At 44.2% G+C, this 17,348-nt stretch overlaps 1 protein-coding gene and 1 non-coding gene across 6 annotated transcripts in view; both read right to left on the reverse strand.

Moving 5' to 3' along the window:
* Positions 1 to 1,309: 1,309 nt before the first annotated feature.
* Positions 1,310 to 1,500, reverse strand: LOC142832097 (U2 spliceosomal RNA). The gene has a single exon (XR_012907182.1). It is a non-coding gene; the product is annotated as a U2 spliceosomal RNA (small nuclear RNA).
* A 6,141-nt stretch (positions 1,501 to 7,641) lies between these two features.
* Positions 7,642 to 17,348, reverse strand: part of LOC142860286 (schlafen family member 2-like) — a 57,005-nt gene continuing 47,298 nt past the window's right edge. For 2 of the 5 annotated variants that reach the window (XM_075991344.1, XM_075991343.1), the window contains 4 exons: positions 14,318 to 14,495; positions 12,206 to 13,251; positions 10,552 to 10,659; positions 7,642 to 9,641 (listed from right to left, as the gene is read on the reverse strand). In XM_075991344.1, the coding sequence (XP_075847459.1) occupies positions 9,115 to 9,641; positions 10,552 to 10,659; positions 12,206 to 13,251; positions 14,318 to 14,495 (1,859 nt within the window). In that variant the 3' untranslated portion in view covers positions 7,642 to 9,114. The remainder of the gene's footprint in view (positions 9,642 to 10,551; positions 10,660 to 12,205; positions 13,252 to 14,317; positions 14,496 to 17,348) is intronic. The other 3 variants (XM_075991345.1, XM_075991347.1, XM_075991348.1) reach the window with 2 other exon arrangements.

Genomic DNA, 17,348 nt, shown 5'->3' on the forward strand with positions numbered 1-17,348 from the left:
TGACACAGGACTTGGAGGAAATGATCTGGAACTGGCCTCAGAGCCTTGTCCTTGTTGACGGGCTCTTGCAGTGTTAGAAGATTCTATGGACGCTGCCAAGGGAGAGATGCATTTGGTAGTCCCCTCCACTGGAAAGCCTATGAACCAGAACTGTAGTAGAAGCATGGATCACTTAACCTTGATGTTGCATAAGTACAGTTTCAGGGAAAAGAAAAGATGACCCCATTCACGAATGGGATTTTAAAAATAATTTTTAGCCAAGCATAGTGGCATACACCTTTAATACCAGCCTCTTATGTGCTATGGACTGTCATGAAGCTATAACCCCAGACTGGGTTTTATTTTATATTTTGAGACTGGGTCTCACTAAGTTACCCAGGCTGATGTTCAACCCGTCATCCTCCTGCCTCAGCCCGGGGAGTAGTTAGGATAAGAGGCCTACACCACCAAGCCTAGCTTATTCTAAATTTTGTTCAGATGATTTAGGAAATGTGTAATAGTATATTTTCTATAAAGTGTACTATTATAGCGGAACACACACACAAATCAAAAAACAAACACAAAACCCTCATCCTCATTTTCACAACGCCCCCGATTGTTACTCAATTTTGCTCTTTCATTTCCAGTGCTAGCACACTGGCAGATATGCTTTTGCTGAGTTGTAATCACAGGCACACTCCTCTTGGTGCCTGCTGGGGCTGATGTTCCACAGCCCCTTCTCACTCTGCAGTCTCCCACGGCAGACAAAGCATCTTCCAGGTCACAGCCTAGGCACAGCAAGCAGCTCCTTGGTGCCTTTGAGCAGGGAGGGACTGACTGGCAAGGCAGATTTCCTGCAGCCTGAGCTCAGGCCTGTGGGTTAGCACTTCACTTCATGAAGGTCTTAAAACTAGGGCAAGGTGAGAGCTCCAGCACTGTAGGGGACTTGGCCACAGAGCAACATAGATAGATTCTTCTCCTCACGGGTCACTGTGAGGAGATGGCACAGGTGACAATTATAATTGGTACAGGTAAGCAAAAGTTACTAGACAGTGGCTACATATGCTACCCAAATTTATGCTGTTTGACAAAACTAATTAAAGACAACTGAAAAGCTGCAGATGCAAGAAAGATCTAATTCCTTACCCTCCTGCAAAGAGGTGGAAAAAAGAGAAGACATTCACACTTAAGCTTCTGGGAACAGCGGCACAGTGAACACGAACGGATAGATCCATAGATCAAAGAAACTACAATAGAAAGCTTCGTTAAGAATCCTGAAGCTCTAGGAAGCAAAAAGTCAATCTGTTGTTAGACCACAAACATTCCCCCGAGGGGGTGCACCGTTCCTGGAGGTACTGCAATACCAGGTCGATGCGTGAAGTGGACGGAGCAAGCTCCTATTCCAACTCCTAATTCCAAAAATCCATTTAATATATTGTCCTCGGATAGAGGACGTATCAGATATTAAACTGATAAGAACAGATACTACACTTGATCTTAGCCAAAAGGCCGAGAAGCGATACCGACTACGACCCAGACGCTTGCTCCACTAACAGGCACACTCACCTTTACTTCACGGTTACAAACACGGTCGCACCGACAAACACTCACCAGGCACGAACTCTCTTGTTCTATCATGAACACAACTTTTACTCTGTAAAAAGCTCGTGAAAATTCAAGGAAGGGCGAGATTTTTTCCTTGCACTTTTCGTTCCCAGAGTTCCCAGGAAACCGGGTCATGGCTTCATTTGCATGCCCCGCCCATCGCGCTTTCGGTCACGGTGCTGCAGGAGTGGCTGATGGACCTACAGACTGATGCTTTTCCCAGGATTTTCACAATTTCCGGACACAGACTTGACTACAACTATCAAAAAGAGGTTCCCTCCCTCACCCACCCACTCCTCCTCTTATATCTAGTCCCTTATGCATCGCGTCTCTCCCCGAGATGACTGACATTCCTGACTGAGCGGAGGGGTCGGTGCCTCCCTGCGTGTGGACCTAGGGAAGAGACTTTCTGATCTGCTCAAGGGTGGACTGAGCCTTGGATGGGCGCTTGGAATTTCGGCTCTTTTGCTGTAACTGTTGCTCTGGCTTGTTACGTGCCGCGCCCTTCCCCCCCTTAATTCCTCCCCTTTAAGTCTTATTTAAGTCTTATTTTATGCAGTCTCTAGCAGATGAAGTCCAAACTGATCTGGAACTTTTGGTGAGCTTCCCATGCCAGCCTGGCCCAACACCAGGTTCATTTCTTTTATAGTTTGAGATAGCCGCTGTGTAGCCGTTGCTGTTTCAGAACTTGCAATGTCGACCAGGTAGGCATCAAACTCAGAGATGGATCTGGCTCTGTCACCCTGCCCGCCACACCCGGCACAGTTCCTTTTACCAAAACTCATATTGGGTTAGATTTTATGGCGCAGACCTGTAATCAACTCCTCCGTAGGCTGGTCCAGAAGAGGACCCAGTGATCCAGGCTGGTCCAGGCTCCCAGTGAAAGGACATGTCTAAGCGATTAAAATGTGTGCTATTTAAAAAGTTTTGAGTTTGGGTTTTAAATACCTTGGGTGTGGAGGAGAAAGGTCTCTTAGAGGATATAGCAAGAACTCATATGAACATTTTGTCAGACTAAACCATGTTTTGTCAGACTAAACCACATGGTGGGCTCTTGGTCCATTCCCGGCAGCCTGCAGGAAGGGTTACTGAGTACAGGAGGGGATGCAGGAAGGATGTGGTGAAGATCACACACATCCCAGCACATTGCTCAGCCCTCATGGTTATTTCATAGTTTCCTTTTCTCTTGCTCGCAGGAACCCCTGGTATGGTCTTCTTTTCCCACTAGTCAGTTTCTTCCACCTAAATAGGGTCCTTTCAGATATTATTTTGAAAGGTTTCTCTTTGGGATTTGGGGCAAGATCATTAGTCCTGATTTTACTCAGTCAGTATTCACCAACGGATGCCAACAAGAGTTCATGACCTCTTGTCTTCTCCCCACTCAGAGATGTCACACAGCAAGGATGTGAGCTCCTTGCAGTAACCTGTGTGTGTGTGTGTGTGATCCTCAGCGCTCTGACACAGGGGCAAGTCTCTGAGACTGTGAACACAGAGGAAGAGAGTTGTGTAGGCCTGCAGCTTTGGCGATCCCTGTCTGTGACCAGCAGACCCTGGTGCACATGGGGCAGGAGTCTGTGGAAGATCACAGGGTGAGGAGATGAAGGTGGTCAGAGCCTGCTAAGTCCCTTCAAGATCTCGTGAGCCCACACACAAGCTCCTATTGTGCTCTGTTTACACTATTATGGGATTCCTGAGAGTCTCCACAGGGACATCCCCTAAAGACTCCACCACTCCCAATTAGCATCATTGTGAGGAGCAGGCCTGTTGTAAGAGGCTATTTGTTCATTTCCTGGCCACCAAGACTCCTAAAATAATCACACAGAAAACATATTATTTGCAATACTCTTTGGCCAATAGCTTAAGCATATTTCTGGCTACCTCATATCCTAAACTAACCCATCTCTATTAATCTGTGTATCACCACGTGGCTGTGGCTTACTGGGTAAAGTTCCATCATGCATTTGTCTCTGGCAGTGGCTACATGGCTTCTCCTTGACCCTGCCTTCCTTCTCCCAGCATTCAGTTTAGTTTTCCCCGCCTACTCTGTACAGGCCCAAGACAGTTTCTTTATTAACCAATGGTATTCACAGCATACAAAGGGGAATCCCACATCACAGGCCTTTATGAAGTGGAAGTCTGAGTGATGCTCAAGATGCAAACCATAGCCATCTACCCCAGATCCTAAATTTCACGTCACCTCACATAGGAAAACACATTCAATACAGCACCAAGAGTCTTGAAGTCTCAACTGCTTCTGTCTCCTACCTGGGGCACAAGCCCCTCTCCCCCTGGCCAGTTCACCCTGAGCACCTCTACTTGTATTGCAGGTGAGGGGCCTTCTGGGATTCTGTTTCTCTGCCAGTTAAAGAACTAAAGGCAGGAAAACTATGGAGCACAGCAGGGAGGGTGGTGGAGTGAGATCTCAGACACAGCAGACCGCAGCAACAGAGTCAGCCTGTCGAAGGCTTTTATTAGGGGAGAGGAATCACAATACAGAGCAAGACAGACAGACAGGAAAGACCCCGAGCAGAGCAGAGGGGGCCTCGGGAAGCTGAGGTTCTGTCTCTCCTTGATGTCTGGGGGCTCATAAGGTCTTCCATCCCCATTTTATGACTGTCCAGATTGAACAAAGACAGTGCAGCTGATAGATCCATAAGTCTGGGAAAAACACATTCTGGTCTGGCTTTAGTCTTGTTGGATTGGTCCATAGGTGGTGGTGGGGTCCTACTGGCAGGAGGAAAAGTCCATCAGGCCTTTTTTGAAGCTGCCAGGCTTTTGCCTCAGGTCAGGAGGATGAGGAAGAAGTCACCATCTTGTAATTTCACAAACTTGATGATCTGGTCATGACCTCTCTACTTGTACCTTCTCCATGTGTAGGAAAAGCCCTTCCATCCTCTCTTCCCTCTTGAGCTCCTTTTTGCTTTCTGACCATTTCTTCCAGGAATACTTACCTGTGCTGTTTGCTCTTTCATTTTTTTCTCCCCTTTAGCTGCCTTCCCTTTAGCCACACTGATTAGACAGTACACAGCCTGTAGTCTGAGGGGGAAAGAGAGGTGGGTGCTGGTGTGTCAGGTTTTGCAATAGGAAAGCCTCGGGTGAGGCCAGGGCAGCACCAGCCAACCAGAGACTGAAGATGCCAGGGTCTGCTTCCATTGTCTCCCCAGCTCAGCTTGCTTCACCAGCCTCCTGTCTCCTGATTGGAAGTGCTCTTCCAACAAACGCACGATCAATACATGAATATTCTATCTGTGTGCTCACTTCGGTTTCTTCGTTTTCATTGCTGCTTTTCTTTATTAATTTTTATTGAGCCATATATATTTTTCTTCGCTCACCTCCCTTCTTTTCTCCTCCCCTTCTACCCTCTCCCATAATCCCCACACTCCCAATTTACTCAAGAGATCTTGTCATTTTCTACTTTTCATGTAGATTAGACCCATGTATGTCTCTCTTAGGGTCCTCTTGTTGTCTAGGTTTTCTGGGATTGTGAATTATATGTTGTTTTTTCTTTGCTTTATGTCTAAAAGCCACTTATGAGTGAGTACATATGATATTTGTCCTTCTGGGTCTGGGTTACCTCACTCAATATGATGTTTTCTAGATCCATCCATTTGCCCACAACTTTAAATTTTTATTTTATTTTTTTTGCTGTATAATATCCATTATGTAAATATACCACATTTACCTTTTCCATTCTTTGATTGAGGGGCATTTAAGGTTGTTTCCAGTTCTGGCTATGACAAATAATGCTTGCTATGAACATAATTGAGCACATGTCTTTGTGGTTTGATTGAATATCCTTTGGGTATAGACCCAAAAGTGGTATTGCTTGGTCTTCAGGTAGGTTGTTTCCTAATATTCTGAGAAATTGCCATACTTATTTCCAAAGCAGCTGTATCAGTTTGCACTCCAACCAGCAATGCAGGAGGGTTCCCTTTGCCCCACATCCTCTCCAACATAAGCTGTCATTAGTGTTTTTAATCTTGGCTATTTCTGACAGGTGTAAGATGGAATCTCAGAGTTGTTTTGATTTGCATTTCTCTGATGGCTAAGGATGTTGAGCATTTCCTTAAGTGTCTTTCAGCCCTTTTAGATTAATATGTTGAGAGTTCTCTGTTTAGGTTTGTACACTCCCTTTTTTTTATTGGATAATTTGTTCTTTTGATGACCAATTTCTTGAGTTCTTTGTATATTTTGGAGATCAGACCTCTGTCGGTTCGTGAAGATATTTTCCCATTCTGTAGGCTGTTGTTTTGTCTTGTTGACCGTGTCTTTTGCTTTATAGAGCTTTTAAATTTCAGGAGGTCCCATTTATTAATTGTTTCTCTCAGTGTCTGTGCTACTGGGGTTATATTTAGGAGGGGGTCTCCTGTGCCAGTGTGTTCAAGTGTACTTCTCACTTTCTCTTCTATGAGGTTTAGTGTGGTTGGTTTTATGTCGAGGTCTTTGATCCATCTGGACTTGAGTTTTGTGCATGGTGATAGATATGGATCCATTTTAATTCTTCTACATGTTGATATCCAGTTATGCCAGCACCATTTGTTGACTATGCTTCTTTTTCCATTTTATATTGTTTCCTTCCTTGTCAAAGACCAATGTTTGTATGTGTGTGGATTGATATCTGTGTCTTTTATTTGGTTCCATTGGTCCTCCTGTCTGTTTCTATGCCAATACCAGGCTGTTTTCAGCATTGTTATTTTTCATTCCAAGTAGATGGCATTGCAGATACCTCAGAAGTTAATTTTACAATTTGCATCAGACCTAGGACTCTAACAACCATAAACATCCCCTGATTTCTTTTAGGAAAACAGTCAGATTTAAGTAGATTTAATACATTATGTACCAGTAAGTTGTAGGTCTTCCTTATATTCAACTTAAAATGGATTATTTTTCTTTTTAAGAAATAGAATTTCAGGGCTTCAGATAAGTTCAAGATCAAAATCAATTTAGAGAAATATCTTAAGAAGACCAAAATAGGTTTACTTATTTTGACACTAGGTATATGAGTGTTTCTGCATGTATATGACCACACCCCTGCCTTATTCTCTTTCAAGACAGAAGAGTATAATGGATCCCCCAGAACTGGAGATAGAGATGGTTCTGAGCTACCATGTGGGTGCTGGCAATAGAACTCAGGTTCTCTGCAAGAGCAGCAGTACTTTTAACTGCTGAGACATCACTCCAGACCCTAAAATGGACCTTTTAAAAAAATTAGGAGTGCATAAATGTATCTATTTGTGTGTAGATGTGGGGTTGGTGACCATGCACCACAGCCCATGTGGGGATCAGACTACAGCTTACAGGAGTCAGTCTTCTCTTTCCAGCACTGATCCCTGGGATTGGAGCTCAGGTCCTCAGGCGACAGAGCAGAAACCTTCGCCCACTAGGACATCCCACCGTCCCCCACACTTCATTCATTTGTTGATGGTTTTCTAATTTGTCTGACATCCTGACCCTTCAGTCAAGCATGTCAGCACTGCTACTCCACTGCCCTTTCCCAGTCCACCTCTCCTCCCCACACCATGACAGCCTCCTCTATGCGCTTTCCTGCTTCCTGGTTTCCTAGATTAACCAGCTCCCATTCAGTCTCTCAGAGAGGCTGTCATTAGATAGCTGCTTTCAATAAATTCTCTCCTAATGAACCTCCCATATGTTCCCACACCCTTGACACTACATCAATTTCCAGGGTCAACCGTGTTGTCTCTTGACATACTCTCATGAATTCACCCTTGATCTTGCCTCCTTTTCCAAGGGTCTCTAATAGACCTCAGACCCATGGCAGTTTGTGGGTGATGACAGAGTGGTAAGGCGCCCTCTAGACCAGTTACTTGAACAGGCTGTCTCAAGGGCAGTGTTCAGGCTGTGATGCTAGCATGTCCTCTTACTTTCTTGGTCTTCAAAGCTCTGAGCCACAATTCTGAAAACCACAACCCCAAGTAATCAAAACACCTAAAACATCAGGTTAGAAATATTATTCTGGAAAAATAATAAGAATTATTAAAAAGGCATTGGTGATGTTTTCAAATGATTATTTATTTTAGAAACATAAAAAAATGGCAGAACATGTTGATGGCATCCCAATTTTGATAAGTATAACTTCCCAGATATAACAATGAAGATTCATCAAAGAAAGATGCATACAGAATTGTATTTAGAAAGACACAGATATAAGAAAATATTGGATTACAAATAAGTTAGATTTTAAAAATAAATTGCATTGATTAAGAAATACATGAAAACAGAAAACATGACTTAGAATGACTGGCATCTCTGAGCGCCCAGCCCATAGCCCTGTCATACAAAGTCTCGTCATGGTCAACCTGCCTTTTGATGAGCACCATCAAAAGTCACAACAGGTACGAGTGCATATATAATCACCCTGAGGGGCCAAATGTTGAGAAATTGCATCCTTCACAAATGAAGATGTACAACGAGGACATTACTTCCTTTATGAAGGATACACCAACATTTCAAATGCACAGTACTCGCATATAAAGTCAATGCTGTAAACACCTTCATAGGTGTTAGTGTACAGCACAGACAATACTACAATTCGAATATAAAACATATATACTTCGAACCGTAAAAGAACAATATCAGTTTCTTAAAACCGTATCATCAAGACTTCAAAAGGGACCAATGTTTTAGAGAGAAACTGAGGCACATGCTATAGTCCCATAGAGAATACTAGCATGTCCTAATTCCTCACACTTGTTGGCCTTCTGAAGCCTTACATAAACAGATACACTGTTTTCTTAAGACGCAATGTACAATTGTATTTCTTTTCTACATATCTTTGAGCTTTCCAGAAACCTCCCGTAGTTACTATTTGCTGCTGTGAGCAGTGTCCACTTACTTTCTGCAAACCCTGCGCCTTGCCTCTGTGATTTGGGACATGTGGAAAGTCCTTCCTGGGTTGTCACATACAAATCACAGATTTAACAGCAATCGCACACACAGCTGAGCAGCAACACTGTGACCAAATGTTGCCTTACACTGCCTTCTTCATCACTGCCTTCACTAACTTCTCTAGGGAGAGTGTCTTCCATCATTAGAGTCCCCATGCATTTCCTCAGCGAGAAGGATGGCTATGCAGATTGGGACAATTTTTGGCCTTTTAATTATTTTCCTGTGTATTTCTTTTGAGGCATGGTCTTTCTTTACACCCCTAGCAGTCCTGGAACTCTCCTGTAGACTAAGATGACCAGCCTTATTCGAAGAATTGGAATGAAAAGCATGAGTCACATCCCCGGCTTAGGGACACATTCTTAAAGCACTGTTTTGCCATTGTCTTCTTCAACGGCCAATCCCTTTCCCAGAATTTTATTATTATTTTTGTTAAGTTATCTAAAGACGTATTTTCCATTTTTTAACAGAATGAAAGAATATTATCACCTACAAAACGTGAACTATCATGGCACCAAAGTCCATTTCCTATGACAGGCAGTCTCAAACATGAGTTAGGACAATCCTCGAAAAGTAAAGTATCTAATTCTATGTTTAAAATTTCAGAGGCAAACTGATCACTACAGTTTAACCTTGGTACACTGTCCCTAAGACTTCAGCAAGAGCCTTCTCTAAGTCCCTTACTGTCTTGGTTGTCAGATAATAATCACTGGGGTATCTTATTATCGAGCTTGAATCATATAGAGACACTGCCTTATGACCCAAGTACGTTATCTTTATCGCAACACCTATTTTCCCAGTGAAACCGCCAAGATTTACCAGCTTCTGCTTTAAAGTCAGTGCAATTTGTTTACAGTCGTTCTTTAACTTAGTGCCCAGGTCCCTCGGAACGGAGCTGTCGCCTTCCAGCTCCTCCTCTCCCCGGACAAAGCTGTGCAGGGTCAGGAGACTGTCCTGGGAAATATGAAGCACATCCAAGATGACTTCCTGCTTCTTCTGTAAGTCCAGACTTAAAGCCAAGCTCTCAGAGATGATCAGCGTTCCTTGACGAAGTGAGCCCAGCTCTGTCTGAAGGAACTGCTTATATCGTTCATGTTCTGAGCACAGCTCCATGCGGAGGTCTTCTGGAGAGCATGGCACCTTTCTAGCCAGCACTAGAAGAATAAATAAACATACCAAATTATAAATCAAATATGTCATGAATGTCCTGTATGAGCTATCACCAAGCAGCTGGTAAGTCCCACACTTTGCATCACAACCCAGAAGGTGAACACACAAGACACCAAACGATTATTTAAGAACAGAAGGGAGGCAGTGCAAGGGGGACTTAGAAACTCAGACTCTGCAAAGAGAGAGCTTTGGAAGCAGTTGAACACTCACATTCCTGACTTTTCCATAACATGGTGCATCAGGAGCCTGCTCTGGTGCTCAATGAATGAGAAGAGTCAGGGGAGCAAAGGACAGACCTAGTGCTGAAGACCGAAAAGTCAGGCATCACCAAAGAGGTGATGAGACAGGAGGAAAGCGAGGAGACACAGGATGGCTCCACAGAGCAAAGGAGAGAGCAGAGCACATTCCCAGAGCTCCAGGGATGGGGAGAGGATGCATCAAAGGAGAACACAAGGTAGGCTAGACTTCCCTGTGAGCACAGACTGGCAATCACGGACTTAGGATAAATCCAAGTTCTTGAAAACCTATTTCCAGTACAGGAGTTTGAAGAGACACTGTCACCTTCTACCTGTCAGGTTGACATTGGAGAGGAAGTCCATTTTGTCTGTCCTCCTATGTCAGAATGTTACATGTAGCCAGATGCTATCTATAGTGTGTGTGTGTGTGTGTGTGTGTGTGTGTGTGTGTGTGTGTGTGTGTGTTCTGGTGCTTTCAGGGTGGTATGGGGTGGTTAATGTTTGAGACAAAGTTATTCTAGTGACCTGAAAGGGACCTGACAGCAAATATCAATCCCAGTTCAGGAAGCCTGGAGACAGATTTCAGCACAGAGACCTATTGAGGCAAGGAGGCCTGAACACGGTCACAGCAACCAACCTAGGAACCCAGTGTCACTACCTGGAAGGCGGGCACTCTGTTGCTGGGCTTCTGGAATGTCAATAGCAAAGAGACACGGTGGTGGGCTGCTTGATTGAAGGGTCTGTTTGTATTTTTGCTTGAAGAAACCTGAGAAGACAGAAAAGGTAATTTTAAATTTCTTGCCAGTCATACTGTTCACTAACTAGTGCAATGTGTTTTAACAATCCAAGTTGAACTGTGCTTTCCTAAGAGAAAACGGGGTTAGATATTGAGGTTAGATTTTGAGGTCAAATGCAACTTGCAAAATTAAGCTTTGATGATAGTGAAGTTCTCAGCAGTACACTTACAGAAAACATAACTGCAAAAAGCGCACTAATAGTTCCTGAATGTGTTAACAACTAAGTGGGTCTGTTTTACTTTGTTCTAAGTGTAATTTAGACAACATCCCATAGACCATGCTGGTGCAAACCCACTACGTGGACCTTGGGCTGCAAGTGCACCACCACGCCCAGTTTATGAGTTTACAGACCAGAGCGATTGAAGCCAGGGCTTCTGGATGCTAGGCCAGCACTCTGTCACCTCAGAAATGTCCCCAGGTTTGGTTTCTTTTTAAAGCTGATAAATCCAGAAGGAATGAAGGCTGGGAGAGGAGTGGGTTTGTGCAGAGATGGGGAAGCTCGCACTGTGAGACTGCAGAAGTTTCCGGTGCTCATGTCAGCTGGGCATCCCTAGTCTAAGGGAGTTAAAATGCCAGCATTTTTTCCTTCTGAGAAAAATTCAGGGTTCTATTTTGTATACAAATGTGAGAAAGAGGAATCTTTAAGATAAAGGCACAAATGGCAATAAAGAGGCAAAAAACAAAAACAGCAAAGGAGCAGATTAGATAGTGGGGTTTCTGAACCGAACACAGGTTACCATAGGACCCGGGGTAATGGAGACAATCTATGGTGGGCGAGCGCATCACAATGTCCAAACAAAGGGACATTCTCATCGCATTGCTTGGTTTTCTAATGCATTTGTCACTGTCAGTGACGGATGAGGGACACAGAAAGTTGACCCTGAGAAATGGGATCAGTGCAGTGGGAGCCTGGGGTGGGCTCCAGAAGCCTTCGCAGCAGGAGGGATTTAGACAGACAAGCTGCCTATAGGCTGAGAAAGGCAAGGAGAACTCGATAGGCAACTCTGGGTGGATGCGCAGAAATTCAGAAAGCAGATAGGATAGCGTCCATGAGAGGCTCTGCTGATCAGCTTTCTGATGGAAACGGGTGTGACAGTGAGGCTAGGACTGGAGAAACTTTCAGGATTCTGTTGCAAGAAGTTGGGCTGTGTCTTGCCCATGGCCTGAGTCTTGGCAGGGATCTCAGCTTAACCTACTGTTGGAGGTGGCAAGACCCTTGAAGGGAATTATGGGGCCTGGCCCCCTTTCCTCTTCCTGCTTCAGTCCTGGCCACTGGAGCAGCAGGCTGTATCACACTTGGTCATTGTGAAAGAAATAGCTCATAGCCTTACTGAAAGCAGCTAACATACTTTCCATAGGGCATCTAAGTGGACAGAAGAAACAGGAGGTTGTGAGCTCTGGATAGTATCTAGTAGAGATCAGTAAATGAGGAGTTTGGTGTTGTCCAGGTCCCAGAAAGCAATCTTCCAACCCCCAAGCCAATTAGAAAGTGATTGCTAATCCCCCTTCCCCAACCTGGTTTGTCTTCCATCTGGAGCTTGACCCATTCCTCTGAGGTAAACCTCTTCACATCGTTGTCTTCCACGTGCCAGGATTCGGGCTCTTCAGCAAACACAGCACAGCAGAATCTCTCCACTCTGAGTGCACACACATATTTGCACATGGCTCCTGGTCTGTGGACTGGGATGAATTTGCATGTGTACCTTATCTTCTCCTGCTTCTCCTCACAGAAGTGACCCACAGGCAGCTCTCGTATGCATGCCTCTATTTCACTCTCTAGATCCTCAAGATCTGCTTTCTCTGCTTCAAAACCAATTATTTGTTCTTTTTCCAAATCTAAACCAATGAACAAATATCCCCCATCGGTGTTTGCAAATGCAGAAACAGTTTTAGGGAGAATCTCCAGAATTTTTTCTTTAGGGGACATTTTAACTTCTGCATGTTTGGATTTAGTGAAACAGAATGTCTCCTCCAGGGTCACCTTTTCTCTGTTAAAAAAAGTGGCAAGGCATTTATCAGAGTCACATGATGCAGGCAAGCTCTCTTTTGAACGTGATCTCCCTTCAGAGTCCTTCTTGGCTTTGAGGAAGTGCACGGCGTCAGGACCTTTCAGTTCAACTGAAGTTGACAAATTTCTCACATAGAAATTGGTTTTCAAGGTGAGGACTCGCTGACCAGAGATATCCGGGACCCACGGTTTCACAAAAATTAAAAATTCCCCTTTGTTCTGCATGTAGTCTCGGTATTTATAAGGAAATAGAACAATTTTAAGAAAAGAATCTTCCAAATCCAGTCCTACTCCATCTCTTTTGAAGCTGTAATCTGAATTCTTAACGCGAGCCTTGACCACGCCCCCTCCAGAATTCAGCAGAGTGCACACAGCCTGTGAGATACTGTGGGCCTCTCTTGCTTTCAGCTCTTTATTTTTCATTTTCTTCCTAATCTCCTCTCCCTGTGTGATTTCTCCTACATACAGAACCAGTTCGGCATAGTCCGTCTCCTGGTCAATGCTGATGCTCATTTTCGGAGCACTTGCTCTCTTTCCCAGATGAAATCCTTTCCTGTAAAAGATACGGAGCCATTAGAGCAGGAGCCAACCAGCGAGAGCCAGCTCTGCTTTACAGAGCACAGCACAGCCGCCTGAGCTGCTCTGGGTGAAGGTCGGACCCGATGTTTTGTTTATGGGTTGTTTGACAAATTTTGAACAGACTACAATAACTTGTGAAGTTGGTAAATTTTCTCATTGGTTGTTGTGATTACATATGATCCTCTTCTAGTCGTTTTAAACTAATAAACTTCTTTGTGTATATTCATCATTCGTGGCCCTGTGTTATATAAGGGGCATTTAGAAATTTTAGTCTATTTATTTTACTACTTTATGTGTATATGTTTTTTTGCCTGCATGTATGTATGTGCCCCACAGGTGTGCCTGGTGCCCATGGAGGTCAGAAAAGTGTGTTGGATTCCTCAGGATTGAAGTTGGTGGTTGAGAGCCCCCATATATCTACCCTGTGTCCTCTGTAAGAACAAGTGCTCTTAAGCACCGAGCCAGCTCTCCAGACCCTAGAGGACATGAAACCTAGGTGAATGCTGCACACTGAGTATATTCTCCTGTCTGACCTTTCTTTGATGTCCCCTATGGCCCCTTAAATAATTTCACCTCTTCTTTCATGTCTTATACACACTCAAGATTTTATGGATGTGTAATCTATAAACTCTAGGGAGCACAACCGAGAGGAAATGTCTGAGATTTGTCTCTCTAGGACTGGTTTGATTCACTGAGTGTGAGCATGTCTTATGGTCTCCACTCCCCACAGTGGTTGGGACGACACTCAGGGCTTTGCATTTGTGAGGTGAGCGTTCTCCATGGGGCACACTATAGCTCCTTACTTCCTTTAATGCAGGGGTTCCCCATGCTCTATCTCCCTACAGGTGTTGCGTCTATGCTCTGGGGTCTTGATTTTCTCTTTTCATTTTCTCGGGACTTTTGTTTCTAATCCTGTGAAGTCTTCTTTGTGCTGTTGCTTAGGAGTGCTTTGCTCTGTCCTAGGACTCTGAGCTTCTGACTTTCCTTCTGGGCTGCTTCCTAGTTTCTTCCCACCAGGACAAATCAGTTAATACACATACCTTGAGTTTTTCAAATGTCCTGATCTGGCAGGCAGTCTTCTCTGGAGAACATTTCCCGAGAGTTGACCAGAGGACTCTGTGAGTGTCTGTGGATTCACATCTTTCACCGACATTGGGCTCTTTGCAGGCATTGTTTCTTTCAATAACTTCTCAACTGCTTTTTGACACTTTCTGCTTTCTGGGGACAAAAACTGTGTCAGTCTTCGTGATAGCAATCCACATTTTTTTGTTTGTTTATTTGTCTGTTTTCAGTTCCTCATGGAGGTTATTTGATCACATTGTGAACCCCGAAATTGCATTACTTACTGGAAAAACCTGTTTCTCGTTGTGACATGACTCAGCCCTAGCACACACCTTTAATCCAAGAGTTTTCTGCTTGAATCTTGTAAACAGAAATAAGTAAAATCAACCATAGTTCAAGAGGTGGAGCAAGCAACCCGTTGATAAGGGTAAAAAATCCATAGATAGTAAGAGGGAGTTCAGAGGATGAAGGAAGAGAGAGACGCACAGGAAGTAGCAGGGAGGGACATTCATTTGGAGGAGTTTTAATTGACAGTATAGAAAACTCCTTTTTTGAGATGCTGATAGAGGAGGAAGCAGTTGGGTGCTTCCTCTGCCTCTCTAAGCTGGTAGACTTTCACCCCAGCATCTGACTCCCAAGTCTGTATCGGTAAAATTGAATGATTAGTTTAAAACAGCAGCTGCTTTTGATGCTCCCTGGCTTAGTGGTTTCATTGTTTTTTTTTCTTCAGTTTACATGTTTGTTTTTCTGTCTATTCAGTCTAGTATTGGGCATTTCCATGGGGAACACATGGCTGGCGATGCACAATCCAGCCAACCACATCCTCACTCTGTACTGAGGGTTTACTCAGCCATAGCAATGAATACAATGCATCGTTGCAGGAAAATGGATGGAGCTGAGGAGTGTGATAAGTGAAGCGATGCAGAAAGACAGACATCACGTGTTTACTCCCACATGCAGAATAAAGCCTCTAAAAGGTATTAAAGTACTAGGGCAGGAAGAGGAGCAGGAGGGGAGGGGAGAAGAGAGAGTAAAGAGGGGTTCCCATGACCAAAGGACATCTCGTGGGTGACAATGTCAGAGTGAAGCCCCTTATTCAGTAAAACGAATACCAATCAATAAGAAAGAGGCTTCTGTGAAGGAAAAACATCACCACCACCAACAAATCAATTTTCTCATCCTAACTTTCAGCCTGAGGTGTTTTGAACTGCGGCTGCTTTGCTGTACTGACGCTAGGGGGCACTCTCACACAAAATGACAGCGAAGACAGCCTTGGACAAGAGGAGCTGCAGAGCTGTGGGAGGATAAGGTGGGGCACTTCAGTGTCTTGGCCAATGGCCTGTCCCTGTTGTGAGCTAACCCCCACTGAGCTCATCTGACTTCAGGCAACCGAGTTTGTGTGAGTGACTTGTGCTGTTCTTGCCAGCTTGGTGTGGATGCTCAGGATTCTTTTATGCCCTGTAGATTTTTAGCTCTCTGAACATGTTTGAGTGTGCTTTGTGTGTGTATGATAGCTTAAATTTTTTGAATGTTTTTTTCCCCGTTATGTATGTCTGTGAATCACTAATGTCCCTGGTATCTTTGGCAGTCAGACAATGACATTAGAACATCTGACTTGGAGTTACAAATGGTTGTGAGTTGCCCTTGGGTGGTAGGAACAGGTCTTCTAGAAGAGCAGCCAGTGCTCTGGATTGCTGAGCCATCTATCCTTGTCAGTCTTTCTCCATCCTTCCTTTCTTCTCTTGCTAACATAAATGCCGTTTATTCAGAGTGCAGAATACCCATATGAAATATATACATATTATGAGATGGTTAAACTAAGTTAATTAACTTATGGATTATTTGATACAAATAGGAGGAAACTGTCATTTTTGTGTGAAGAACACTAACCACCTACTTCTAGAGTTAGGTCTGGTGGTGCATCCTATAATCCCAGTACCCAGGAGGCTGAGGCGGAAACTGCACAACTTCAAAATCAAGCTTGGAATGCAGAGTGAGTTCAATGTCAGCCTGAGTAACTTTAGCGAAACTCCTTCTCCAAATAAAAAGTAATCAGAGGACTGGAGATAGAGCTCAAAAGCAGAGCATTTGCCCAGCATGTCCTCGGCCCTGCCTTCATCCCTCTGTACCACAATACGATGTCTAATTTTGGTAGCTTTCCAGGTAGAACACACTACCGTTTGCTGTAGGCGCCCTGTTCTGCAATGCTCCTCTTACATAACAGACAATTGCTAGCCTTTCAGCATGTGAGCCCATTCCCTGCTCACTGCCACCCTAACTTCTCCTGTCATCTCAGTTTCTTTAGATTCCTTATGTAAGTGAATTCATACAGGATTCCCCCTTCTGTGCCTGGCATATAATACAGAACATATTCAGGTTCTTCCATGTGTTCACAAGGGACTATATTTCCCTCCTTTTAAGGCTCCATACCAGCCCGTTGTATGTGTACTACATATTCTGTGCTTCTCATCCATCCATGATTTCATATTTTGACTTTTTCAAAAATGCAGCAACAGCCAGGGACAGGCAACCCTCTGCCATAACGATCTCACTTCCCTGGACAAACCTAGTGGTGTCTCTCACTCGCTGAGCTGCCACTGTGTTCTCCAAGTTCTCCACTCTAAGTCATATGCTCACCCACGCTGTCCTGGGATCTCTTGACTCCACATCTCTGACAACATTTCTCTTTCATCTTTCTGATAACAGTCACTGCAGATTCAGGAGCTGAAGAGACAGGCTCCATAGGTAAGAGCACCTGCTGCTCTTGCAGAAGACTCAAGTTTCCTACATGCACGTAAAATAAATTAGTCTTATAAAAAGTCAGGATGCTGAAGGATAGCTCAGCAGTTAAAGCACTGGCTGCTCCCCCAGAGGACCTGGTTCAGTTCCTAGCACCCACGTGATGACTCACAGCCTTCTGTAACTCTGGTTCCAGGGAATCTGTCATCCTCTTTATCTCTACAGAGCAACAGGCACACACATGGTGTACATGAAGGCAACAACAAATAA

Source organism: Microtus pennsylvanicus, chromosome 11 (genome assembly GCF_037038515.1).
Source record: "Microtus pennsylvanicus isolate mMicPen1 chromosome 11, mMicPen1.hap1, whole genome shotgun sequence".
NCBI classification, from domain to species: domain Eukaryota; kingdom Metazoa; phylum Chordata; class Mammalia; order Rodentia; family Cricetidae; genus Microtus; species Microtus pennsylvanicus.